Source organism: Gallus gallus, chromosome 7, assembly GCF_016699485.2.
Source record: "Gallus gallus isolate bGalGal1 chromosome 7, bGalGal1.mat.broiler.GRCg7b, whole genome shotgun sequence".
Classification (NCBI taxonomy): Eukaryota; Metazoa; Chordata; class Aves; order Galliformes; family Phasianidae; genus Gallus; species Gallus gallus.
In genome coordinates, this window is record NC_052538.1 from 35343432 (window position 1) to 35369376 (window position 25945).

At 50.9% G+C, this 25945-nt stretch overlaps 1 protein-coding gene across 1 annotated transcript in view; it reads left to right on the forward strand.

Annotated features, from left to right (window-relative positions):
* Window positions 1-4362: 4362 nt before the first annotated feature.
* The window catches only part of KCNJ3 (Potassium inwardly rectifying channel subfamily J member 3), a 32705-nt gene continuing 11122 nt past the window's right edge, over window positions 4363-25945 (forward strand). Inside the window, exons 1-2 of the mRNA NM_205404.2 lie at window positions 4363-5096; window positions 8088-8304. Coding sequence (NP_990735.2) covers window positions 4419-5096; window positions 8088-8304 — 895 coding nt within the window. The 5' untranslated portion in view covers window positions 4363-4418. The remainder of the gene's footprint in view (window positions 5097-8087; window positions 8305-25945) is intronic.

The following is a 25945-nucleotide window of genomic DNA, read 5'->3' on the forward strand; positions in this document are numbered from 1 at the left end:
CCATAAAACGGGCTGCTGGGGAGCATCACCTTCCTTGGGGTGCAAGGAGGTGCTCTTGGAGGGCTCATTATTCCCTCTACTGCAGCATTTTCTTTCCCTAAGATCAAGTGGCTTGTGTGCAAGCACTAGAAATAGCAGGGCTTGCTTTTAATCGAAACTGAGTAGTGAGGGATGGAAATGTATTGAGGTTCTGACATCCCAGGAACTGCAGTGGGAGCTGTGCGTTTCTGAAATGCATCTGAGATGTGAGGAAAATGTATTTTAAATCACACAGTTCTGAAGCCTAGCAAAGCTTTCTTTGGCATTTCCAAGGTGCAAAGGCGGAAAGAAAGGAAGGATTTATATTCCATACATACAAAACTACGAACGTCTTTAAAGCCCCGAGGTTAGGAGTAAGGAATGAGCGAACAAAGCACGTATTGTCTGTCCTAATCTTGCACTACAAGGGAAAGAGGAGCTTTGCCATGTGAGCCCTTCCTTCAGTGCTGATGGTCATTAATGACAAGGTCAGGCAGGAAATGCACGGAGGCAGCTGAAGTATATGTAATATTACCAACACATGGTGCAGGGTAAGGCCTCACCCACCACCTCCTTGCCCATTTCCAGTCGCCCACATCTATTTGTTGCCTGCACGTCAGGCAGAAATTCTGCCCTGTGCCAATATTTCACATCAGACTCGTCCCCTCACCTGGTCTGCTCGGGCATCCCTCATTCCTGCCCCTCCACAACTTCCTGGGGCCATTTCTTGGGTGTCTCCAGCAGAGACAGCCTGGATAGCAGTGTAACTGCTGCACGTGTCTCGCTTTGCTGTGAGCAAATTGAGAGAGAAGTGGCTTATGAACTGTGCATGCAGACATCGCTGGGGATGGTTTCCATTGCCAATGATTCCATTTTGCTGACCAGCAGCAGAATGCTCGCTTGGAGCATCCTGGTGCTCCACACCAACATCTGCCTCATTAACACACCTCCCTCGGTCCTGCAGGTGAGCTCATTTCTATAGTGTCTTTCTGAGCATCTCTGGAAAAGCTCTGTCTCTGCATCCCCAGCTTTATTCTTACGTTTTGCCCGGAAATGGGGCAAATGAGCTTTTCTTTTATTCTTTTATTCCCCGGTGTTTGCGGTGCCACCCACGTCCCAGCAGAGTGTTGCACGGTGAGCTCCTCCGGGTCGAGAGGGTTGCAAAGCTCCTGGCACCCAAAGCCAGCAGGAAGCCCTCCACAAAGACACGCTTTTCTCTGTTTATTGCTTTGTTCTTCCTTCCTTTAAGCTCTTCCAAGAGGCCCGGCCACATCCAGCATCACCCACTGCTCTCCCAGGTGCCAGGAGCAGATCCAACTTTCGTCTCTGCTCCGTTATTTAAGACGTGATGGGGAAGGACTCTTTTGCAGCCCTGTCTGCACTGACATTTCAAGCAGAGATAATTGGGTGTATTTTTAGCTGCCCACGTTCCGGAGCACTAACTGCACATTTTCGCGAGGTGTGAGTTTATTTAGGGAAGAATTCATGCTTCGAGACTTCAAATAAGAAGCTCATAAAAGCCTACAAATGACCCCAGGTCGGCTCTCGGGCACTGTGGCTTTGAAAATCCATTTCTAAGGGAAGCCGGAGTGCTGGAAGAGCAGACACTTCTTTCTGTTTTTGGAGCTCCCGTGGATCTGTTTCTTCCATTGAATGTCAGTGCTGTGCCGTGCAGACTTCAGGCTTGGTGCTGCCCATGGGAGGACATGGCGGGAGCTGAGTGCCTGCAGGTGGCAAACAGAAAATGAGGCACCGGTGCAGCACTGCTGCGGAGCGGGCAGGCAGAGGACACGGATCCATACAGACCAATCCAGAAGTGCACCTTTCCACCCTCCCGTGTACTGCGTGGGATCCTGGAGGGCTTTTCCAACCTTAATGACTGTGATTCTATGCCAGAGGTGAGGACACCGCTCTGGCCGGCGCTGAACTGGGAGCGGTTCCCAGAGCTGCACCACCTACGCTGGGTGCTGACCCAGCCCTGGCTGTGGGGTGGGGTGGGTGCTGAGCCCACAGCTGGGCGCTGTGCTGCCTCCAGGTGGGGCTGGGCCCCCAACACTCCCTGTGCAATGCTCCCCAGCCCCGCTGCGGTGATTTATGGCTGTGATTTACGCTCGTTTGATCAGAAAATGCAAGTTTGCTAATAGCACCGATGGGAAATGTAAAGATCATTTGAATGCCTGTCTTCAGCTAACAACCATTTGTTGTCTGTAGAAAAAGATGTTTGCTGCATTTCTACTGTGTTTGTCTGAAATGAAGATGGATTTCATTTTCTGAGCACACCGCTGGACTTCTGCAATTGGCCGCCTCCACCATGCTTAACTGCTGTGTGCTATGGGTCAGTGCTGTGCCCTTTGTGCTACTGAATTGCATTTCATAGAATCATAGAACCATAGAATGGCCTGGGTTGAAAAGGACCACAGTGCTCATCAGTTCCAACCCCCTGCTATGTGCAGGGTCGCCAACCAGCAGCCCAGGCTGCCCAGAGCCACATCCAGCCTGGCCTTGAATGCCTGCAGGGATGGGGCATCCACAGCCTCCTTGGGCAACCTGTTCAGTGCGTCACCACCCTCTGGGGGAAAAACTTCCTCCTCATATCCAACCTAAACCTCCCCTGTCTCAGTTTAAAACCATTCCCCCTCGTCCTATCACTATCCAAATCCATCTGGCCCTGAAAGCAAACAAGCAATGAATGCAGGCAGAATCAGAAATGTGTCTGTGGAGCAGAGCGCTGCCTGTTGGTTCCATACAGCTCAGAGCTGATGTGCCAAATCTGTGAGGTGCAGGCACAGCTCCTCACCTCCATTCATAACATTAAGCCGTGGGAGAGCAAAGGGATAAAAGGTTGGGGCAGAAATGTAGATGATAGGGCACATAGCTGGGGGAGGTTTTAAAGAAGGGAAGTGGTAGAGCTGGTTTGAACTTTGGGATGTCTCTCTCAGCTTTGCACTTCCTTAGCTGCCTTTATCCCCTGATCTGAGCGTGTATTTGTTTATGAACCAATCTGATGATTCACGGTGGAATTTTCTGTTCTGCAACCTAAGAACATTTAGGAACTCGATTTGAATATGAATTGGAAACCCCCACATGGGTTTCCTGAGTGGCTTTGCATCCCAATGAGTGTTTCCTTCTGCTGCCAGCATCGCTGTTAGTATCAGCAGCACACCTAATTGCTGAGAAATAATCCGCTTGTGGTTTGGGTGGGAAAAGGGTTCTGTGCTGTTCCTAATGGCATCACTGCTGGGATCTGGGCTCAGTTGGGAAGCCGGGTATGGCACCATGGGGCGCAGGGGGAACGGGAGCTCGAGGCAGTTCCACGGTGCCTTGACCTTCTACTATGGCTGCAGTGGCACTGTGGAGCTCCTGGCATCACCAAGCAGGGCCAGGAGTCCTAAGGCAGCCTGCTTGTCACCAGCAGCACTCCTATGCTGAAGGACGCTGCTGAGCATCTGTCATTCTCTTCCCCACTCACGTTGTTTCCTTACCTCATCCCATGCGACAGGAGACAGACGTTCTCAGTCTGCGAGTCTCTCCAGGAGCAAGAAGGATTGGGTAAATTGAGCTGCAGCAATTAGAAGGAACCGGCTTCCTTTGCACTGATGCGGCTCCTGCAGCCACAGCGTTGGGGTTAATATCGTAACCAGCCATAGGACGGGAGGTGACGGCCTCACCTCGTGCCTCACCTCGTGCTGGGGAGGGTCGGGCTGGGTTTGAGAGGCAGTTCTCCAAAGAGCAGTCGGGCACCGCGAGGGGGAAGCGAAGGGGGAGTGAAGTTTGCATAAGCTGTCGTAAAGCTCTAAATGAAGTCTCCGAAATGTCCCCCGCACCCAGACGTCATTTCCAGTTATATTTTTGCTCCCGGTTTGAAAACGTGCGCTGTGCGGCGGCGCGATGTTCGTTCTGACGTGTCCCCCCCGCAGCCCCGTGCGGGCGCCGCGCTCCGGGTACCGCCGCTGCCCCCGGGGTGGGGCACGGAGAGAACGACCGCTCCGAAGGACCGCTCCCCCCGCGGTGCCTCAGCGCGGCCACCGCACATCGGGGCTCTCCCGGCCGCATCGCTCAGCGTGCACTGCTGCCGGCAGCTCGAGCGCACAGCGGCTGCGAGCTCCCCATCGCCCCCGCTAGCTCTGCCCCTCGTGCGTTTTGGTACCCTGCGCGTCCCGGAGCGCGTCCCGTCCCTCCCGCGGCTCCGCGGGGCACTGCGGAGGAGGAGGCGGGGAGGATGCGCGGAGGGGCGGCGCTCGGAGGGGCGGTACCCGCACTGCCCGGGGCCGCCCCGCGCCGCCTCTGCCGGCGGCTCCGCGTGGGTGGCGGCCGCGCAAAGCGGTGCCTCCGCGCCCGCAGAGCGGCGGCGCCGGGGCGCGGTGCGGTGCGGTGCCGCGCGGAGCGGAGCGGAGCGGAGCATGTCGGCGCTGCGGAGGAAGCTGGGCGATGAGTACCAGGTGGTGAGCACCTCGGCCAGCGGAGGGGGGCTGCCTCCGCCCCGGGCGGCCCCGCGGGGGAAGCGGCAGCGCTTCGTGGATAAGAACGGGAGGTGCAACGTGCAGCACGGGAACCTGGGCGGCGAGACCAGCCGGTACCTGTCCGACCTCTTCACCACGCTGGTGGACCTCAAGTGGCGCTGGAACCTCTTCATTTTCGTCCTCACCTACACCGTGGCCTGGCTCTTCATGGCCTCCATGTGGTGGGTGATCGCCTACATGCGGGGCGACCTGAACAAGGCTCACGACGACAGCTACACCCCCTGCGTGGCCAACGTCTACAACTTCCCTTCCGCCTTCCTCTTCTTCATCGAGACCGAGGCCACCATCGGCTACGGCTACCGCTACATCACGGACAAATGCCCCGAGGGCATCATCCTCTTCCTCTTCCAGTCCATCCTGGGCTCCATCGTGGACGCCTTCCTCATTGGCTGCATGTTCATCAAGATGTCCCAGCCCAAGAAGAGGGCTGAGACGCTGATGTTCAGCGAGCACGCGGCCATCTCCATGCGGGACGGCAAGCTCACCCTCATGTTCCGCGTGGGGAACCTCCGCAACAGCCATATGGTCTCAGCGCAGATCCGCTGCAAGCTGCTCAAGGTAAGTCATGCCATAGAATCGTATCACAGAGCCACAGGACGGGTCGGGCTGGAAGGGACCTCGGGCGTCATAGGACCACGGCATGGTTGGGTTGGAAGGGACCTTAAAGATCACAGAACCATGGAACGGTTGGGTTGGAAGGGACCGCTCAGCCCCACCCTCGGACACCTCCAGGGATGGGGCAGCACAGCTCTGGGCAGTGCCACGGCCTCACCGCCTCTGGGTAAAGGATTTCTTCTTGAGAAATCATTTATATAGTAATGTTTACATTCCACACAGTTTCACGTGTGAATACCTATCAGATACTAGATTCTTTCTCTGAGAGGTAACTGCTTTTTAGCTGGAATTGCTTGGTGTGTATTTTCAAAGGTACCTGCTTGCCTTTCTGGTGCATTTCTGTACTCCTGGAGGGTCCAGCTAGAGAGAACTTCATTTCTGTGGTGCATGGACTTCACAGAAAGCTGAGTGTCAGGGTTAGATGTACAAAGCCATGCTAATGGCCCTGCATGTCTAACGAAAAGTAAGTGTGAGGCATTACCACGAAAAACCGAATATCTGTTTGAGACTCATTATTATGGTTTTATACATAGGTGAGCTGAAATACAGGTGCAGTGGGTGGAAGGGGATATCTTAGGTGACATTTGGCACACACACAGCATCCTGAACATTTCCTGGCTGTGGGAGACGTGGTGCTGGGTGCTCTGGGGGCCCCGCTCTGAGGCAGCCCCCTCTGCCTGTGAAGGATGCTCTTGTTCCATCTGCTGCACCTGGCCCCAGCGATACGCAGCTGCCTTTTGCTTGGAGGCATCTGAAGGTGCAGTGTTTTCACCCCAGTGGGTGTTGCTGGTGGGGTTCTGTGGGCAGCATTGCTGCTGTTTGCACCAAGCAGGACTCCCACTGCATCCCAAATAACGGGGCTGGGATGGTGCCGGGGATGCTCTGAGTGGACACTTCCATTCCTGGTCCTTTCTGTCTGAGCGGTCAGCTCGGGCTGTGGCTCTGTTGTGCTGATACGAGTGAACCCCAATCGTTGGCTCATGTCAGAAGTTGGATGGTGGCACAGTGTGCACTGAGCCCCGGGAGCAGCCCTGGTCCTTGGAGTGCCCTGCGGTGACCCCCATGCCCTGCACATGGAATGAGTGGCGTCCATATGGCTTCAGAGAGGCTGAGAGGTCCTTCTTGTCACAGGTATAAAAAACCCAGCTCTGTTTGTGTCCGAACGGAACAATTCCAATGGAATTTTGGAAGTTGGAGCTCACCACTCGGTGTGGCTCCATGCAATCTGTGCAACTTTGGAGCTGCCTCCACGGGAGTTCTGCTCTGTGCTAATGCTGGAAGAACCCGAGGGCAGAAGGCTTTGCTGCTGTTTTTTGTTTCTTTGTTTGTTTTTCTTCTAAAAGTGAATGGCGCCACAGTGGCCCTTCAGACAAAGTGGTGATCATTGCCCGGGGACAGAAACTGTGCTGTCAAAGTGCTCCTCTGGGAGTTCTGTCCATGGGCACCGCAGTGTGCGCTCAGTGGAGAGCAGTGCAGAGCTGTGCCTGCTTGCTGCTGCCCTGCTGCTTTCCACGTCGTTCTGCTGGTAGATGCTGTGGGCAGTTGGAAAGCCTGAGAATTGCTTTGTATTTTTTCTCCTTGCTAAGAAGACGGTGTGGGGAAAAAAGGAAACTGTAATGGAAAATGCTAAAACAGAGTTACAGCAAAGCCTCGCTCGTGGCGGTGCTCCTTCCGCAGAATGGGTCTCCGTGGTTGTGAAGAGCTGAGAGGAGCGCTGGCAGCGCTGTGCTTTGGTCCCCATGTGATGCTGGGTCAGAACAGTCCCCCAAGGTCGTTTTTCTCCACAAGTGTATTGACCAGAACAGCAAAGTGGTACACGATGGGGGTGGTTATGCCCTGGGCTGAATCCTGCCTGGCGCTCCGGTGCAGCTGTGATGGTGCCTGGGATGGGTTTCCTGGGGCACCGGCGGAGCTGCAGAAGGGGCACAGCAACTTGCCTGTTTTTAACCTTTTCCCCATCATTTTCTCCCTCTGTCAGCATGTCACATTGGATGCATTTCCTTTTCCAGTGTCCTTAAGCTACCACATTCTCTTTAATACCCATTTGTATCGATCCCCTCTCGGTTACCATGTCCATGGTATGGCAACATCTCTTTGCAGTCAGCACCTCAGCCTTCACCACCTCCCATCCTCGGGTTCCTGCCCTGCACGCCCATTTCGGGCAGCTCCCTGGCATCCTGCTGGGACCTGTCTGTGTGCCGTGCTGGCCGCCTTGCCCATCTTCTGCCTTCTGGCTGAAGAGCAGCAGGCTTCTCAGGAGGGAAGGTGCCTCTGGCTGCTGGGCAGATGTTTGTGCAGATGTGCTCTGTGCGTTCCTTGGCTCTGTGCGTGAAGCTGTGGAGGGCGATGTGGGTGCGATGGGTCGCAGTGCTCACATGTACACATGAAAGCCCATTTCTCAGCTGGAACTGCGGGGCACTGGAAAGCATCATTGTTTCGCTGGGATTACATCTCCCAATCCAACCACGTTCTGTGAATATTTTAAAAATAGAAACCAAATCCCAGCGAGGCACTTAATCCCTTTCTGTTCCGCTCTCTCCCTTTTCCTGCGGTCTCTCTGCAGCTCCCACCCAGCCACGGGGCTCCGCAGGGCACGCTGTGGGCAATGGTGGAAATGCACTTCAGGCAGCGATGGAACGTTAATTTGGGGCCCTACGTATGGCAAACACAAATTCATAAAGCTTTTCTTAAACCCAAATAGGGAATAATGGGAAACTGTGTAATAAAAATAATGGTTGGGAAGGGGTGTAATGTTCTGTTCCTTCCTATTCACAGCGCCGCGAGGAGAAATAAAGAGCGAGGAGTAAAGCGGGAGGGAGGCTGCGCTCCTTACAGCTCTCAGTATGGTCTGTGGGTGCTGCGTGAGCCCATGCCTTGATCTGGGGCTTGGGGCCTTCCTCCCACCCTGACCCCTCTCCCTCTGCTCTCCCCCAGTCCCGCCAGACGCCCGAGGGTGAGTTCCTGCCGCTGGACCAGCTGGAGCTGGACGTGGGCTTCAGCACAGGTGCCGACCAGCTCTTCCTCGTCTCGCCGCTCACCATCTGCCACGTCATCGATGCCAAGAGCCCCTTCTACGACCTGTCCCAGCGCAGCATGCAGACGGAGCAGTTCGAGATCGTCGTCATCCTGGAGGGCATCGTGGAAACCACGGGTGAGTCGTGGAGCAGATGTCACCCCGCGGGGCTCGCTGCAGCTCAGGCTGCCTGCTGAAGGCCGTGCATGATTAAAGTGTGAATGTTTCCAGACGGCCAAAGTCTTATTTTCATTGAAAGTAAAAATAATTCAGTGATTTTTCTTTTTTTTTTGTTTTGTTTTGGAAATGTGTTTATTACATTCAAAGTGAAAATATTCAACTGATTTTTTTGGAAATGTATTTGTTACCAAAGCAATGCTCTGTGTGAGGTGGCAGAATCCCTGTTGCCTTTCTCAGTGACACTGGCTTGTGCTCGGGTAGGGCGTCCTGGAGGACAAAACATGACACCATCAGCTCCTGCAGCATTGCCCATGGTGCGGTTGAGTATCCTGTGGCATTGCTTCATGGTACGGTTGGATGCCCTTTGGCATCACCCCATGGTACGGCTGGGTGTTCTGCAGCATCACCCCGTGGTACAGTTGGATGTTTTTTGGCATCACCCATTGGAATGGCTGGGTGTCCTGCAGCATTGCTCAGTGGTACAGTTGGGTGTCCTTTGGCATTGCCTCATGGTATGGTTGGGTGTCCACTGGCATCATCCATTGGAATGGCTGGGTGTCCTGCAGCATTGCTCAGTTGTATGGTTGGGTGTCCTTTGACATCGCCTCATGGTATGGTTGGGTGTCCTTTGGCATCACCCTATGGTACAGTTGGGTGTCCTTTTGCATCACTTCGTGGTGCAGTTGGATGTCCTGTGGTGTTACTCAGTGGTGTGGTTGGGTGTCCTGCAGCACTGGAGCATTTGGGTGTCCTACAGCACCACCTGGGCACTGGAGCTGTGGTCAAGCTGGGGCTGGGAGCTGCTGCCATGCCCTGCTTTACTTTCTGCTCTCTGGCTTCAGCAGAAAGATGCTTAGTGGGGATGCTCTGAATGTCTTTACCATTTTTCCAGCATTTCCGTGCTGCACAGCTTTGCTCACATGGGTGGCAATCCCATGGAAGCTCAGGCTGCAGCATTTCAGTAACATCAGCCTTCAGCACCAGCGAGGCCATGGCAGCAGCTATGAATCCACACTGCTTTTCAAGAAAACTGCTGTGCATTGCTTGGCTGCCAGGCTGATGCTGCTCAGGGGGCTCCAGGGCTGCTCAGCAGGATGATTGCAAAATACTACTGCCCGAAGAGAAGGGATTTTGTAAATAGTCCATCAGAGTTTTGAACAGGAAGTCGTGTGTTGGTGTACTCCATAGATATGTTATTTTTTGACATAGATATACGCAGAACAAGAAAAACAGGAGGTATTTTCTGGATTTATAAAGCGTAACTCGTGTAAGCTTGCAAATGTTGTGACCTAGTTTTGTGCGATGAGATGAATATTGGGTAAAATGGAGCACAGCGAGCTCTATCTTGATGAAACGTGGAGGGATGAAAGGGTTTTAAAGAATCTTTAATACTGTGAGTAGAGGAGGAAGGCCCTGCGGGGCGGTCTGGTGGTGTCAGGCACACAGCAGAGGTTTGAAATGCCTTCTGCTGGTGTGGAAAGAGCGGTGGAACGGAGGGGCCAGAAATAACTCGCAGTTGTTCAGAAGCTGGGCTGCTATTTTTGGTCCTGTGTACAAATGTTGACTGCTTTTCAGTTTGCCTGTGAGAACGAGAAATGTGAAGAGTTGATTCTTCTTGCCACTGATTCAGATTGCGTCACCATCTTAGTGCCCACTGCACGGCGTTGGTTGGAACACATTCCTTGCTTTGCTGCAAGTATGGTTGGCTTTAATGGTGGGGAGACCTTATAGGGTGGTCTTCTGTGTCCCCTTCCAGTGGTGGTTTCCTCCCCCATCCCAGGATCAGGAGGTGCTGAGCTGAATGCAGAGCTGCCCACCTGGCAGCCCTGAGAGCTCCCTTGGAGGCAGTCACTCCCTGCCCTTCTATCACCTCCTGCAGGGAAACCATCACTCTTATTCCACATCATTCATTTTTAAACAATATGAAATTGGATTTTAAAACCCAAAAGGCTGCATTTGCGCTGTGAGAATGGGTGAGTTTGTGTCATTTTGCAGTGTTGGTGGCTGGTTGGGCATCCGGTGGCCAATGGCAGCGCCCTTCCCAGCACTGTGTGTTGTAGGGCTGCATATTTATAGAAGAGGCTTCGGTATTCATCACCTCTTCAGCTCCCGGAGTTTAAGGGGAGATCCAGTGCTTTCTGCCCACACTCCTGCTTTGTTTTCCAAGTAAATTATTTTCTGTGCATGCCCATAAAGTGCTGCAGAACTGTGCTCAGACCCACAGCATCCCTTGTGGTTAACAGGGCGCTGTGTCTTTGGAGATCTGCTGGTGCCAAAGCCAAGAGCCGGGCAGCCAGCAAACCAGAGTGAAGAGCAAAAGTATCTGTTTCCTGCTATGCTCTTAGTGCTGCTCCCATTTGCATTGCTGTGGCAGGAGCTGCCTTTGGTCTGAAGCAAAGTGAGCATGATGAAGGAGAATCATAGAATCATCAAATCACAGAATGGTTGGGTTGGAAGGGACCCCAAGGATCATGAAGCTCCAACCTCCCCCCCGCCACAGGCAGGGCCACCAACCCCCACATTTCATACCAGCCCAGGCTGCCCAGGGCCCATCCAACCTGGCCTTGAGCACCTCCAGGGATGGACGGGGCATCCACAGCCTCTCTGGGCAGCTGTTCAGCACCTCACCACTCTCATAGGAAAGAACTTCCCCCTGACATCCAACCTCAATCTGCCCTCTTTCAACTTAAAACCATTTTCCCTTGTCCTGCTATTATCTACCCTTTGAAAGAGCAGAGGCAACGCAGGGTCTGGGGCTTGGCTCCGTGGCACCATCAGGGCTCCCCGCGTGCTTTCAGATGCTGCAGCATTTGGCTCTCCATCAAATCGCAGTTTTGAATCACAAGGTTTTGTTGATGTTTTTCTTTGGCTTTGTTTTCTGCTTCAAACTTCTGAGGAGCGGCGTTACCCGGGGGTTGGGGAAGTGGTAAATATGTACAGTAAATTTTGTGCTGAGTGTCTGCAGGGACGGAGCAGTCTCTGGGAGAAGTGAGCTGCGTTCCCTAAGCGGGCGGCTCTTGCTTGGCTGATTAAAATCACCGTTTCCGATGCCTTCTCTCATTAAATCATGCAAAAGTGATTTCTCATAGATGCCTCCCAACTTGATTAAATTATTTCACTGCCTCGTCGCTGACATTTTAATTTCTGGGAATATAAACATTTCTTTACGCTTTCCATACCCTCCTTAATTACAGCTTCGGGTTGTTTAGATACCGACACGTGGTGCATTTTTGGGGCTTTCTGAGCGTTGCTGTGGTGGAGGAGGAGGGGGGATGTGGGGCCGGGCTCCTTCAGTGCTGACCCCATGGCTGAGCCCCGGGGGCTGCATGGGAACGCCCGGGGATGCTCGGGATGGGCTCCAGGCTCTGTTTATTTCGGGTTTTTGGAGCGCTGGCTACGATGGAGGAGCCTCACAGCTGAAGTGCTCAAACGGCTTTTCAGCATTCAAAGACGGTTATGATTCATGAGGGTAATTGCTAATCATTTCGGATTATTTTTGATATATCTCCAACCCCTCCATTATTCTGATAGCATGTAATTTGGGAGAGCGCTCGGGCCGTTTATTTTCACAGCCCATTGTCCCGCTTCCACACTGTTGTGGTGGAGCATCCCAGCCCCACCGCCAGCACCGGGACTGCCCGCTGCAGGTGGAGCTGGAGGGGCCGGGAACCCCCATCCCTCTGTCTGCCTTTGGGAGCACAGAGCCCCCCAAACCGCTGCCGTTGCTGGCTGAGGAGCTGGTAGTATGAGCCTGAAATAGGCATGAACCCAGCAGGGATACGCATCGCTCCGTCCTCAGAACTCATGACATGTTACTTTGTAAACCTTTTAACACCATTTTCCGATGAAAGAAATTCAACAGCCTGCCACGTTCTTTCATTGAACGAGCAGAGAATGGGAATCAAAGGCACATCCCACTGTTCTTAACTTTTAAAAGCGCGAACAGATTGAATGATGGAGACGCGGTCTCCGTGGAAAGGTTTATCTCAGGAGCAACCACTTGTGAATGATTGCAGAACTGGAGCGACTCGAGGGAACCAAGAGCTGCAATACGAAGCTTTGTATTTGGGTAATAGGTTTGGGTAATTTCTAGAGCTACTTAAAACGTTCCCACGTATGGTTCTCAAGGTTGCACAGATGTAAAGAAACCACCACCACTTGTATTGAGCGAAGTTGGAGGTGGAGTGAAAAATGTATTTGTTCTCTATTTTCCTTTTATTGTGCCATTTATATCTTGTGTTGGTTTGGGGGGGATGGGATGTAAGAGGAGAACGTACTGTGGGCAGAGGGCAGGAGGGATAAAACTGCTCGGGGGCTCTGGACAATCCCAACCCAGTGCTGGGGTACAGCTGGCGCTTGAATGTCATGATATAATTCTGTGGTCTGGGCAGTTCAGCACATCTTTTTCCAGTGCTGGCGTCACTTAGGAGCTGCTCGAGGAAGGCACAGCAGATGCTGTTTGCCTCCTGCTCACAGCACAACCCCCAGAGCTCTCAGCTTCACTGCCTGAAGCCTCCCCGGCTCTTCCCTTTTCCTTCTTAGATGTCTTCTGAGATACAGAAGAGACAAATGGTAGTAGTTCTAATCTGGAGCTGTGCAGAAGCTTTGCTTTCATCGTATATAATCTAAGCAAGCAGGGATTCATCAAAAGCTGTGTCTTTGTAAGGATACTTGTTTGCGCTGCATCAAACCTACTGCATTCTCCTTCAGCGTGCCCAGTTGTGATGTGTGTGCATAAATGGGCCCATCCCTCAGCATCCACATCCAGCCCAGGGCCTGTCCTGAGCAACTCTTGGAGGGCTGTGCATGAGGCAGCAGCCTCTGTGGGAGCACTATGTGCCAGCATCCCAAAACTCAGAGCGCTTGCACTTGATCTCTGCCATAAATCATAGACTCGTAGAGTCATGGAGTCATAGAACCACAGAATGGATGGGTTGGGAGCGGCCTTAAAGATCACAGAACCGTAGAAAAGTTGGGTTGGAAGGGACCTCAAAGATGATAGAACCATGGAATGGCTGGGCTGAAAGGGACCTTAAAGGCCATAGAACCATGGAATAGTTGGGTTGGAAGGGACCTCAAAGGCCATAGAACCATGGAATGGTTGGGTTGGAATAGACCCCCCAGCACCACCCCTGCCATGTGCTGGCTGCCCCCCACCTGCTCAGGCTGTCCAGGGCCCATCCATGGCCTGGAGCACCTCCAGGAATGGGGCACCACAGCTCTGGGCAGCAGTGCCAGGGCCTCACCTCCCTGGAAATTCTTCTCTTTTGAGCTGGTGCAGCAAATACATTCTTACTTCTAGGTATTTATTGTACTTTTTCATCATTTGCTCACAATCTGCATCTTTCTCATTTTTTCTTGTATGTTAATACTGTTGTCAAGTATTAGTTGCAATTTTAATCTTGCAGGGCTCTCCAGTGGTGCCCTATTCAGCAGCCCCATTCCTCTGCCTTGGAAGGAAATGAAGTTGATTTGACCTGATTTGCCCTGACAGATCCAATTTTACCCTTGCTTGTAACCGTGCTGTCTTCTGGCCAATTAGAATGGCGGGATTATTTGTGCAGCATTTCCATGGGTGGGAGTTAGCCCCCATCTCCTGCCTGCCACCCGTTCACTGCCCACCCTGTTAGTTGCCATGAAGCCCAGAAAGGCTCCGTGGTGCCCTGATGCCCTTTGGGTGATTTCTCATTTTAGAAAGCCTCGGTGTTGGCAGTCACTGGAGGAAATGTGCTGTTGTCTCCTTGGCCATGAAGGGTGGAAGGTTCGTCAGATGCTCTCTGCTTCTGCAGCAGTGAATGAGCTCCGAGGCAGCAAGCCAACAAATGGATTTCACAGAGCAAGGAGCGAGGAACAAGACTGGAAATACTGTTGGTTGTTAAAGGTTTCCCTGCATTCCCAAAAGGAAAAGAAGTGGTCATTCTCTGTATGCTTTGGATCTGAGCAGTCTTCTTGTTCTCTTTAACATTTGCATCATCACTTATGTAGTTGTTTTTAAACTCACTCAGGTTTCATATATGTTTTATTTCAGACTTAAGTGACCAAAGTGTGAGTATTTTACAGCCCCTCCAAGGCTGTTGCTGACGTACAGGCACTAGGATGACCTCCAACCATCAGTGGTGTTGCACAAAGCATTTGGAGATCTGCTCAGTGAATGCATCTCGTTATCTGTCGTAGGTAGAAATGAAATTAAACATACTAATCTTCATTAGGGCAAAGAATTGTCTGCTGTGTCTGTTTCTTGTTGCTCCGTGTCGTATTAATCGTTGACTTCCATGCTGCTGCTGCTCTCGGGATGCTCAGTCGGTGGCATCTGTCCTTCCTCACCACTCGGGGTGCTGGGGGCCGTCCTGCCCCATTGCAGGAATGATATAAAACATCAATCTGGCTGAAGATTTTTAGCTAAACATCATTCTGTGGATAGCAGTGCAGCTCTGGGTTGCAGTGTGCACCCTGTGATGGCTGGGCTGGGCCCATATGCGGCATGCCAAGCTGGCATATGGAAACCACATGGATGTTTTACGTGGTTTCCCAGCACGTGGTATCCCATCTCCTGGGCTGCAGCCTGGCACAGTAGCACGGTGCTGAGTGTGCTGAGGCTCTGCAGTGCTCTGTGCCTTAGTGGAGCCAGCAATGTGGATCTCAATGCGGTTTCGTATTTGCAAGGGCAACTTGATTAAAGAGACGGGGACAATTTAATTCATAGGGTTCAGGGAACATCATGAACAAAGTCAGTGCTTCAGACTGGGGCTGAGGTCACTTTCTGCACGCTGCTGAATATTTTAATGTTGTTGTGAGCTATTTACTCATATTTTTAGGTACTCCCTAGGGGACGTGTCTCAGCACCAGGTGATTCTTCACTGTAGTTTAAGTATCATTAACTGTGTTTTCACCTTCAGACCTGGAGGAAGAAACAGATTAAAGCAGGCAAGGCGAGCTTCCTGCTCTGCACAAATGTATTTGCAGCCCTGCCAAAATGGGCCTTCACGCTTGACTGGGAGCAGAGCCCTTTGGTGATAGTTAAAACTTAGCAAGCATTATGTTCTTTGCATTTATAAACACCCACGTGGCCTCTTGATTTGCAGTGCAATTTAGCTGGGAGGGAGGAGAGATGGAGTATGGTGTGTCTGGTGCTGGAGTCGCATCCCTTGCTGCAAGTCTTCTCCAACCTTCGTGATTCTATGGTTCTGTGATTCTATGATTCTCTGGAGGTGCCCAAGGCGATGGATGGGGCCCTGGGCAGCTTGAGCTTATGGGGGTATCCAGCTCATGGTAGGGGTGGGGCTGGGGGGCCTTTGGGGTCCCTTCCAACCCAATCATTCCATGGTTCTGTGGTCTTTAAGACTCCTTCCAACCCAACCATTCCGTGGCTCTATGGCTGTGGGACCACCTGTGACAGCATCCTCAGGAGGTTCCTCACTTGCTGGCATTTTGGGTGCAGCTGGGACCCCTCTGCAGCCCACCCAGCAGTAACAGCACACTGCAGGACTGCCCTGGGGGGGACCTGCCTGAGTTCCAGCGCTGCATTTCCAGAATGCCTCCAATGGCCTTTGCTGTGCAATTACTGTAATAACGGACTATCAGTGCCTGATGTACTTTTTCTGAAAGAGTCTGTGTTGGCACATAACCCAGACTTCTCCATTAGCTGTTTTGTCTCTTTTTTTCTCCTGGAGGTTATGAACTGATGGTGCTGATGGGCATTAGCGGGGAGCAGGTGGCAATGGCAGAACTGAGTGCATTCTGAGCTTGCCAGCGATGGGCAAAGTGCTGTGAGTGGGTTGGATTTCTGGCTAAAAACGGGTTGTGTTATCGGGGTGTGTTGTCAGAGAGCAGAGGCTGAGGATGCTGCGGGTCCTGGAACAGCTTCCTGTTCCAATGGCATTATTTATCACAGGTTTATGGTCCTTGATTTCTTTTTTCTTGCCTATTAAATCCCTGGAGATCTTCACCACAGTACTCCTATTAATTAAAGAAAACACAAAACATATTGCATAGCAAAATCAACCTGTCTGTCTTGAACCCAACTGGTGGTGGTGTGTGCGTTCTGGCTGCTTCAGGTGGAGCTTTCCAGTCAGCTGGCTTCTTAGACTGGGTTTTTTCACACCTGGTCTTTGCTCATTTGACAACAAATAGCGTTTGTTGTGGTGCGGATGGGTTGGGGTTGGACTTGATGATCTTAGAGCTCTTTTCCAACCAAGAACATCTATGATTCTGTGAAACAGTCACGCTTTGTGGATGAGGCACTCATGGCACACAGCTGCACGTTCTCTGACTCGTATTGACAGCTCTGCTGGTAGCACAGAGGGTGAACACAGCAAAAGAGGTGGAATTAACACTGCTAAAATAACACTGCTCTCAATAATGGTTGACCCAATTCCCATCTCCTGTCACATAGGACTTGGTAAAGAGCTTCTCAGTTGCCCCCAAGAGTTGATCCCTAAATACTCCTCTAAGAGGCTCCATATCGCAAAGGCAGTTGCACTGCATTTCAGTGGGAAGGCCTTTAGGGACTCACAGGTTTGGGGCTCAGCCTCAGAATTTCCAGAAAGTTTCCTGTTTTTGGAAAAGCTTGCCTGATGTGCAGTGATTGCTTTTGTAGTGGATGCCTCGATTGCAGTTTGATTATCAGCATCCACAGTGTTCGGATAGGATTTATTGCTTATGATCACTTTTAAACAAATTACAAATGTCAGCTTTAGTTTTCCTGCCCAGCTTACGCAGCAAATCACACAGCAGCTCCTCGTGGCCCTTTCCAGCTGCCAAGAGATGGCTTATATTGAAAAAACATTGATTTTTCAGAGATATGCTGTGTGCTAAGCCACTGCCAAGGCAAAGCATGACTGTAGGGGCAGAATAAGCGATCACAGCACCGTGACTGCTGCTGTGCTTACAGAACTGATTGGAATCACAGGATCACAGAATTGCAGGGGTTGGGAGGGACCTCAAGAGATCACTGAGTCCAACCTCAACGGACACAGCAGCCAAGGGGCCAGTGTGTGCTTGGGAGCTTGCTCTGATTTCTGCAGCTAAGTAAGGGTGCTGGGAGAGCTGCTATTTCCCACCTGCCTCTGATGTGGAAGTAAAATATCCAGGAGCTCATCTGAGTGTTGTTGTCTCAAACTCCTCTACCAGATCAGCACTTTGAAGCCTTGGGATTAGTGCTGCTTACAATGAGTGCCTGGACTTAATGCTTGACTTAAAAGCTTGGACACCCGTAGTGGGAATGCTGAGACAGGGCTTGAGGCAGTGATGGAACACCTGGTGGGAAGGCAGGGCCAACCCAGGGGAGCTCAGGTGCATGCAATGAGTCTGAGTGACTGGCAGGGCTGGAGCCAGGATCCACCCCTTCCCAGACCTCATTTAAGGGTTGGCAGTGGAGATAAGGGTATCTTGCTGGAGATCCCTGCATACCTGAGGCCTTCTGAAGGTAAGCAGCTTCTTTCAGTCATTTCTGCACCCACAGCTGCTTTGTTTGGCCTTGTTCTCATTTGCTGAAGCCAAAGGCTTTGCCACCCTGCTATTATCACTGTACTTTCCATCACATTATAGCATTACAGCACTGAACAGCCAGACTCATTAACAGTGTCCTGCTTGTCTGGGAGTGCTACAGCAGTGTGAATACACAATGCGTTGCAGAGGTCTTAGTATTGCTGGCATGGAGGGGTTTCTTGAATCTTTAACACTTCTGACCAAAATACAGCGTGGAGCCTCCTGGGAAAGAGGCAAAATCAGTGCCTGCAGAAGGAATTTTAATGCCAACTGGAAGTGATGTTTCTGGGATGTTGGTGGGCTCCCATTGCTGCTTAGGTGCCTGTTGCATCAGGAGGGGTCCCTTTTTTATCTGGCTTAGTCTGGGGAATGATAGCACAGAGATGCAGAGGTAAACGAAGCAAAACAAGGTGGTCTCCTCAAGCAGCAATTTTTCTAACAAGGCTTTCTCTACTCCTTGTTATGATATCGATCTGTGTCCACGGCCTGAGAACTCGGGATGAAGCTGAGAGCTCCCATCCCCTGAGTAAATGACGAAGGACACGGCGTGACTAATTGTCCATGATTAAGGACATGTGTCCCCACCATGCCAGGCTGCTCCACAGCGTGCTCTGCTCTGTAAATCTGCTGTCAATTGCCGTGTGCCATTTCATGGTTCTGCATTGCGAAGCAGCTCCTCTATCAGAGAAATGATGCTTTGCTCCCTTCTGTGTTGTTTTCAGTGTTGGGTGGCTGTGGGTTTCTGGCTGATTTTGGCTTCCAGAGGGCTTTTGGGACCAGAATAACTGAAAGTTGGAACAACTTTAAAGTTAAAATTACAACTGCAGAGTGTAGAGAAGCACAGGGGTAATAAAGACGATGCCTGGACAGAGCTGTGAATCAATACTACCCTTGTTCCAGTGCTGGATTGGGTTGCCTTTAAGCACAGAGAGCTGCAGATCCATTTTCCCCCTCCATCGACCAGTCTGTGTCTGCTGGTAACCCCTGTGCCACCCGCGCTTCTCAACTGTAATTTTACTTTCCACATTAAAAACCACATTTCTGTCCAGCTTGTAACCACATCCGAAGTGCGACATCTCTAATTTAGGAATCATTACCCTAGATAATAGGCAGTAAAGAGGCCAAAATTGGTCCAGGAAGTAATCTAGCCGTACTCTGCAGTGTGCTCTGTCTGCTCCTGGCGGTCAGATCTGTGTTTAAGTGCAGGAGGCTGGGGGTGCTCAGAAAGCTGAGGCTGTGCAGCAGCTGGAGATGCACTGGTTGGTTAGCTGAGCAGTCACCAGTTAGCTGGCATCATCAGCTGCCAGGCTGAGCTTGAGTGTGCCAATAGGTATCTTTTGGTGAAGTAAGGAAATAATAAGCAGAAAAAGAACTGGAAGAATATTGAAACCGAAAGGGATAGGGAGAATAATGGATAACTGAAGTAAATCGCAGGAATTATTTTCTTTGATGTCTGTCAGCTCAGTTGTGATGCTGGAAAAGAAGAGCACGTAGATTGCTGTGGTTCTAAAGTGGCTTGTTCTAGCCTTAAGATTTATTGTTCAGGTCACATTATTGCAGTTACTCCTAATGGAAAATGACATCTCCAAGTGGTGCTACTGATGTTCCCTTTTGGAAGTGCCACTTCTGTTGTCCTGCAGTAACCCACGTGGCAGCTGCTTCACCTGGAAAGCACAGCTCCTTCTCTTTGCCCGCTGTCCTTCCAGGAGAACAGCCAGAGGACCTGTTGTATTTCCCAGGAAAAGCTTACAAACCTCTGCTGCTTAATGCAAGTGCCTTATTAGGGCAATATTGAAGGGGATGACTTCTTCTGTTGGCATCTGAGACAGCGATGCTTTCTACGAGTGAAGAACTGTGCCCTACAATGTAACGTTAAGGTACTGCAGGAGGGTTTTGCAGGGCAGCTCGGTGCAGATGCAGTCGTAGCCCTTTGTACTTTGGAAGATGAGCGTGCAGCATTGCTGCCCTTTTTCAACAGATTGGTTGGACTCAGTGATCTTCGAGGCTGTCTGCAGCCTTGATGGATTCTGTGAAGTTGTGTAATGTGTTGCTTATGAATTGTCCCTGAGCAATCCAAGTGCACCAACTGGTTGCTCTTTGAAATATTGATGCTTTTCCACCCTTTAATATCTGTCCGTGTTTACCTGAGCTCCAGCTCTCAGAAAAAGCTGATGGGAAGTTGAGCACCGCAGAATTGCTCAGGTTGGAAAAGACCTCAAAGATAATCAAGTCCAACTGCAACCCAACCATCCTTCCCTAACTAACAGCCCTCTGCTAAATCATGGCCCTGAGCACTGCATCCAAGTGGTTTTTAAACATGTCCAGGGATGGTGACTCTGTCACCCCCTTTGGGGTGCCCTATCCCAGTGCTTATGGGCTGCCTCACTTATTTTATGGGGTTGGTGAAAGAGCCATGTTGAGGTTGAGGCAGGGATGTTTCTTCCCAATGTTTTTTAAGAGTTTCCAGAGGGAGCTTAAGCAGACGAGGCTATGACAGCAGGAGAATAAAAAAGCAAACTGGGCACGCTCTGGGGTTTTGGTTTTTCTGTCCTCACCCAGAGCTCACATCTGATGGGTGGCAGTTTGGATGTCACATGGCAGCTTTTGCAGAGCCTGTGTCCCCATCCACGGGCCAGCAGGCTTCCTTGGCAGTTCCCTCTGTACCAGAGCAGCTGAATGTTTTGTCTTGTTTAAATTATTAAATGCTTCCCAATGTTTTGCATGTACTTTGCAGCGTGACATGACAAAGCCAAGGATATCTCATGGGTTTTGCCTCTTCACCAGCTTATGATGCACAGCAATTAGGTACATTTTCTTCTCGGTTTCTTGTCTCTAGGTTCGCATCTTCCCTGTAACTGTTTCTTGGCAGGGGTTGGAACTGCATGATCTGTAAGGCCCTTCCAACCCAACCATTCGGTGGTTCTATGATTCTTTCTCAGCTCAGAATGGGATGTTGGAGCTCTTTGAACTGCCAATGTCTACATTACAGAAACTTGGCTGGAAAAAGGCTGGAGCTGACAGTGTCCTCTGGGGCTAGCTGAACATTTTCCCCTTGCCTTGGGGTCCCTGGGAGCTTGCCAAGGAGCAGACTTCTAGCAGAAAGAGAAGGAGATGGCACGTTGCTTGTAGTCAGTGCTGTGCATTGCTGGTAGCCGTGGGAGATGTGGCATTGTACTGCAGGCAGGGAGGGTACCTACATGGTTCACCCCTACTTGCACCCATCCCAGCTGTGAGCACCCAGAGCTTAAGGAGCAGAGAGAAAGCAGGCCCTGGAGGCTTCCTCTCTAAATATAGATATCTTCAAACTTCCCCTCGGAGCTCTATCAATAATTCATTCTTTTTTGCCTTTTTATTTTTTAGCGTGATGCCTCACATCTATTAGCTGCAATCATCTAACGGGCACAAATCGTAGCGCTAAGCATATTCCCAGTGTTTCGCTGTAGCTTGTTTCATCTTCTCATTATACTGCAGATGCTTTAAATTCACGCGGCACGCAGTAATGGGGATGAAATTTCCCACAGTGGAACATTGCTGACTTAATGTTGCGTGATGAAATAGCACAGATTTATATTTAATATTTCTTTCTGAGCAGGCATTGCAGTGCAGGAGTTCTCTGCTCGCGGCTGCTGCTTGCAGCACCGCTCAGCAGCCAGGGCTGGGAAGACTTTAAAGCTGGAGGAAATTCATGCAATGCCTTACACTGTGTACCTTGTACAGAACAAAAAGGTGGACCTATTTTTTTTTCCTCAAAATGCTGTTGTTCAGCATAGGAGCTCGTTGCACAGAGCAGAGGCACCAGCAGAAGGCTGAGCGCTCGCATTGTAATTAATTCATCTGCAAAACTCACTGGAATTACAGCTCACTTCTGCAAGAGGCTTCTAATTGAGAATAAATGCCTCATTAGCACTGAACAGATCAACCTGAGAACATCAGTAAACACAAACAAAATAATTAATGGTGTTCAGGTAGTATAGCATGGCATCCTGGTGCTGCTTGGCTGCTGGTGAGCACAGAGCAGGGACTGGCCCAGGTATGGCTCAGGGTGTCTGCCTGGGGGCTGCTGGAAATGGGAGGTAAGGAAGGTACTGAAATGATGCAGTGTGTGTGATGAGAAGGGACTTGTGTACATTCCTTGTTCCATGGTGGTGTGGTATGGGCAGGCAGGGCTTTTGTCTGTGGAGTTTGTGGAGGAAAACCACACTTCCTGCCCTTCCTGCCAGGCAGCGTTGCTTAATCCTGCTCAGAAACGTGGGGTCAGGGTTGGTGCCCATCAGCAGCGTAGTGGCACAGCTCTTGCTATGGGATTTAGAATCATAGGATATTCTGAGCCAGATGGGACCCACGAGGAGCCAGGAGTTGGGCTTGATGGTCCCACCCAAAAATCAGACCACGTGTCTGAGAGTAGTGTCCAGATGCTTCTTGAACTCTTGCTTGCAGAACATGCTGAGCATGACATCCCATGACCTGAGACCTTGCAGTAAAGATGGGTCTTCTGATGGATGGGAGCATTTACTGTACACATTCAGGGTGTATTTTTGTTATAGTGAGGGGTCTCCCACCCTGACAGTGAGGCAGAAAGTTCATGGAGAGACTTTCCCAGCACCTTTTTCTTGATGTGTCAGCATAAAATCAGATATTTAGGGAAATAATTAAGAAGTCCTTGACTTGGAGAATATAGCTTGGATAAACTTCTAATATTTTATGTATCCATTAAAGCTCTTCTCAGTAGTTTCTTGGGTTTATCTTATATTTAGCATTTAACGGCTGTTTATGAGGGTGGATGGTGATAGGACAAGGGGGAATGGTTTTAAACTGAGACAGGGGAGGTTTAGTTTGGATATGAGGAGGAAGTTTTCCCCCAGAGGGTGGTGACGCACTGAACAGGTTGCCCAAGGAGGCTGTGGATGCTCCATCCCTGCAGGCATTCAAGGCCAGGCTGGATGTGGCTCTGGGCAGCCTGGTCTGCTGGTTGGCGACCCTGCACATAGCAGGGGGTTGGAACTGGATGAGCACTGTGGGCCTTTTCAACCCAGACCATTCTTAAGGATTCTAAAGCTTAAGCTTAAGCATTCTAAAGCTTAAGGAGTGATGGAATCTGATGCCCACTCTTCTTGGCTTTGAGCAGAGGTATTGGTTGCAACTGCTGCTTGATCATCTCTAAGCACTTCAAGTTTGCTGCTTCTGCATGTGCTGCATGGAGGCACCTCCGCCGCCCAGCTGAAATGTAGGGTTGGAAGCTATAAGGAATGCCATACAGCATTCACAAGGAATTGTCAGAAATATGGTCTGTGTCCTGAAATTCCTGTTTTTTTCCCCCCAAATGTCAGAAAGGTCCCCCAGTTACAAGGCTTCATACTGGCCTTTGGGTTTGCACGTTTGGAGTGAGAGTTAGCACTGGCTCAATTTGCATGTAGGGGAATGGGTTTATATGTAAAATGAGAAGCTGCTCATGGGCATACAGCAATCTGTACAGCACAGCTTTGAGTTGTCTTATTTATTCTCTGAGGGTGCATGTGGGAATGGCAAGTATGCTGCGTAACGTCACAGTGCGGTGTATATCATTGCTAATTAACCTTTGCTGACTGCTGCCATAGCCTCTCCTGTGCACACTGCAGGAAATTATCTTCTGCTAGGTTACCTTCTAGATGCTTTGTATGTAAAGCATAGTGGCAGATGGGCCGTGTGAAGAAAGTGGGATTCAGTAACTTGGAGCCTTATCTGGATGCCTGGCCTTCCCATTGGGATATTTTGGACCTGTTTTTAGTGTGGGATTTTTGTGTGTTTTAATATGGGAGGGGTTTGGTGATGCTGCAAATGAAGGGACGGCTCTGCAGTGCTTCTGGTAGTGAGAAATAAAAGTAAGGAGGGACCAGCCAGATGTATTACCGAGGGGATAACATAATGCAAAGCTACTGAATGCATGGTGAGGCTTCTGAAGAGTTTGGGTTTAACAGAGGGAGCAGGGTGGGCACGGGAGGTGGTGGGGGATGCTGTGCTATAGCCATTCCTATTGGGGCATCTGATGCTTTTCCCACTGACTGCTTCTGGAAATGAGCGCCTGATATCGCTCTCGTGGCTTTGCTGTCACTTAGGTGTAATTCTTCACATTACAGAGCAGCACAGGCAGTTCCTGCTGGCACTCATGTCCCCATAGCGACCTGCAAGGCTGTGTTGGCTCAGAGCTCGGTGTCTGTGGGCAGGGCATTGTTCACTAATGCGTGGGCTCAGGAATGTGAGCAGCATTTCACCTTCTCACCCCATTATTTCAGCCAGGAGACAGTGTTTTCTTCACTGTGTCTGGTAATAAAAGTGTAGGCACACACAGCCTTGTGCTTGATACTGCAACGGAATGAAGCATGGGATGTTTAGACGTTGTGTTGAGGGACATGGCACGGTGAGAACTATTGGGGACAGGTTGGACTTGGGTGATCGTGGAGGTCTTTTCCAACCTTGGTGAGTCTGATTCTGTGTGTGGTGGAAAGGCTGTGGTCTGGCAGGAGCCACACGGACCCTATGGGGGCTTTCTACCCCCCATCCCATAACTTGCTTGCTACACATATGTGCTATATATATACGTGTGGTGTACTGGGGAGAGCCTGGTTTCCTGAAGATGCTTTTATAGCCCCAGGATTATCAAAGAGATGATCAAAATCCTCATTTCACCCAGAACTGACAACGTTCGAGCATCTATTTCTTGGGAAGCTCTGTGTGCCTGACGTGTTTGCAGGAAATGTTTGTCAGCTAAAAGCGAAGACGCTGCGGCAAATGCTATGTTTAGTTCAAGGGATCTTGTGTTAAGCACCGTGAATTAGTTTTAAACACGTGACATGAGCTGTACACACGAGGAGGTGCTGGTGATGGAGCTGGCGACTGGGAGTGCTTCAAGTGCAAAGCAGGCACTCGCAGCGGGCGGCCGTGGTGAAGTCGCTGCAGACAGAAGAGCTGCTCTAAGCATAATGCCAGCAGCTGTCTGTGCAGCAGAAAGATGCAGCGTGTGCCCCCAGTATGCTGGGCCTATTAGACCAGGGCTGCCCCTGAGCACTGTGCTGGTGGTGCTGGGGGCATGGCAGGAGCTGGGTATCCCTGCTTCCCACCTCCCCCCCAAGCCCTGGCCGTGCCAATGATGATGGATGCCGATCATCACCTCTAAGGGAGGATCATGGCTGTGGGTCAAGGAGGGGCTGGCCTTGGGCAATCCCATTCCCCAGGAATTTGCCATCTGTTTGCAGCAGGCAGCCCCTTGCCTGGTGCCAGAGGTTACTTGTTTCCTTTTCTGCCTGCATTTGGCTTCCAGGAGCTGACACCCCATCATAGAATCCTAGAATGGCCTGGGTTGCAAAGGCCCACAGTGCTCATCCCGTTCCAACCCCCTGCTATGTGCAGGGTCGCCAACCAGCAGCCCAGGCTGCCCAGAGCCACATCCAGCCTGGCCTTGAATGCCTGCAGGGATGGGGCATTCACAGCCTCCTTGGGCAACCTGTTCAGTGCGTCACCACCCTCTGGGTGGAAAAACTGCCTCCTAATATCCAACCTAAACCTCCCCTGTCTCAGTTTAAAACCATTCCCCCTCATCCTATCACTATTCACCCTCATAAACAGCTGTTACCCCTCCTGTTTATACACTCCCTTCAAGTACTGGAAGGCCACAATGAGGTCTCCCCAGAGCCTTCTCTTCTCCAAGCTAAACAAGCCCAGCTCCCTTAACCTTTCTTCATAGGAGAGGTGATCCTTCACTGGATCTAGCCCTAAGATACCCATGAGGTGTGTACAATTGACTGGCAGCCTCAGTACTCATAATTGTAAATGCTAGTACACCAAAAGGGGACAGTCAACCAGATTTCCCCTCTTTTGTGGGAGGCTGACAGTCATTCTGGGTGCCTCACACTGGGTGTCCTGTCGGAGGCAGCTGTGGGGGATGCAGGTCAGAAGGACGGGCTATGACAGCACACTGCAGCTTCATTTGAAGCACTCCTAGGGATGGAAGGGTTGCCCTTCAGTGTTGAGTGTTGTGAAGATATTCGCCAAATTAATACATATGTTGGACCAACAATGCTACATAGGGAACACTGGCTTTCAAACACAGTGCCATGTTGTATTTCATCCTCCTTTTGTT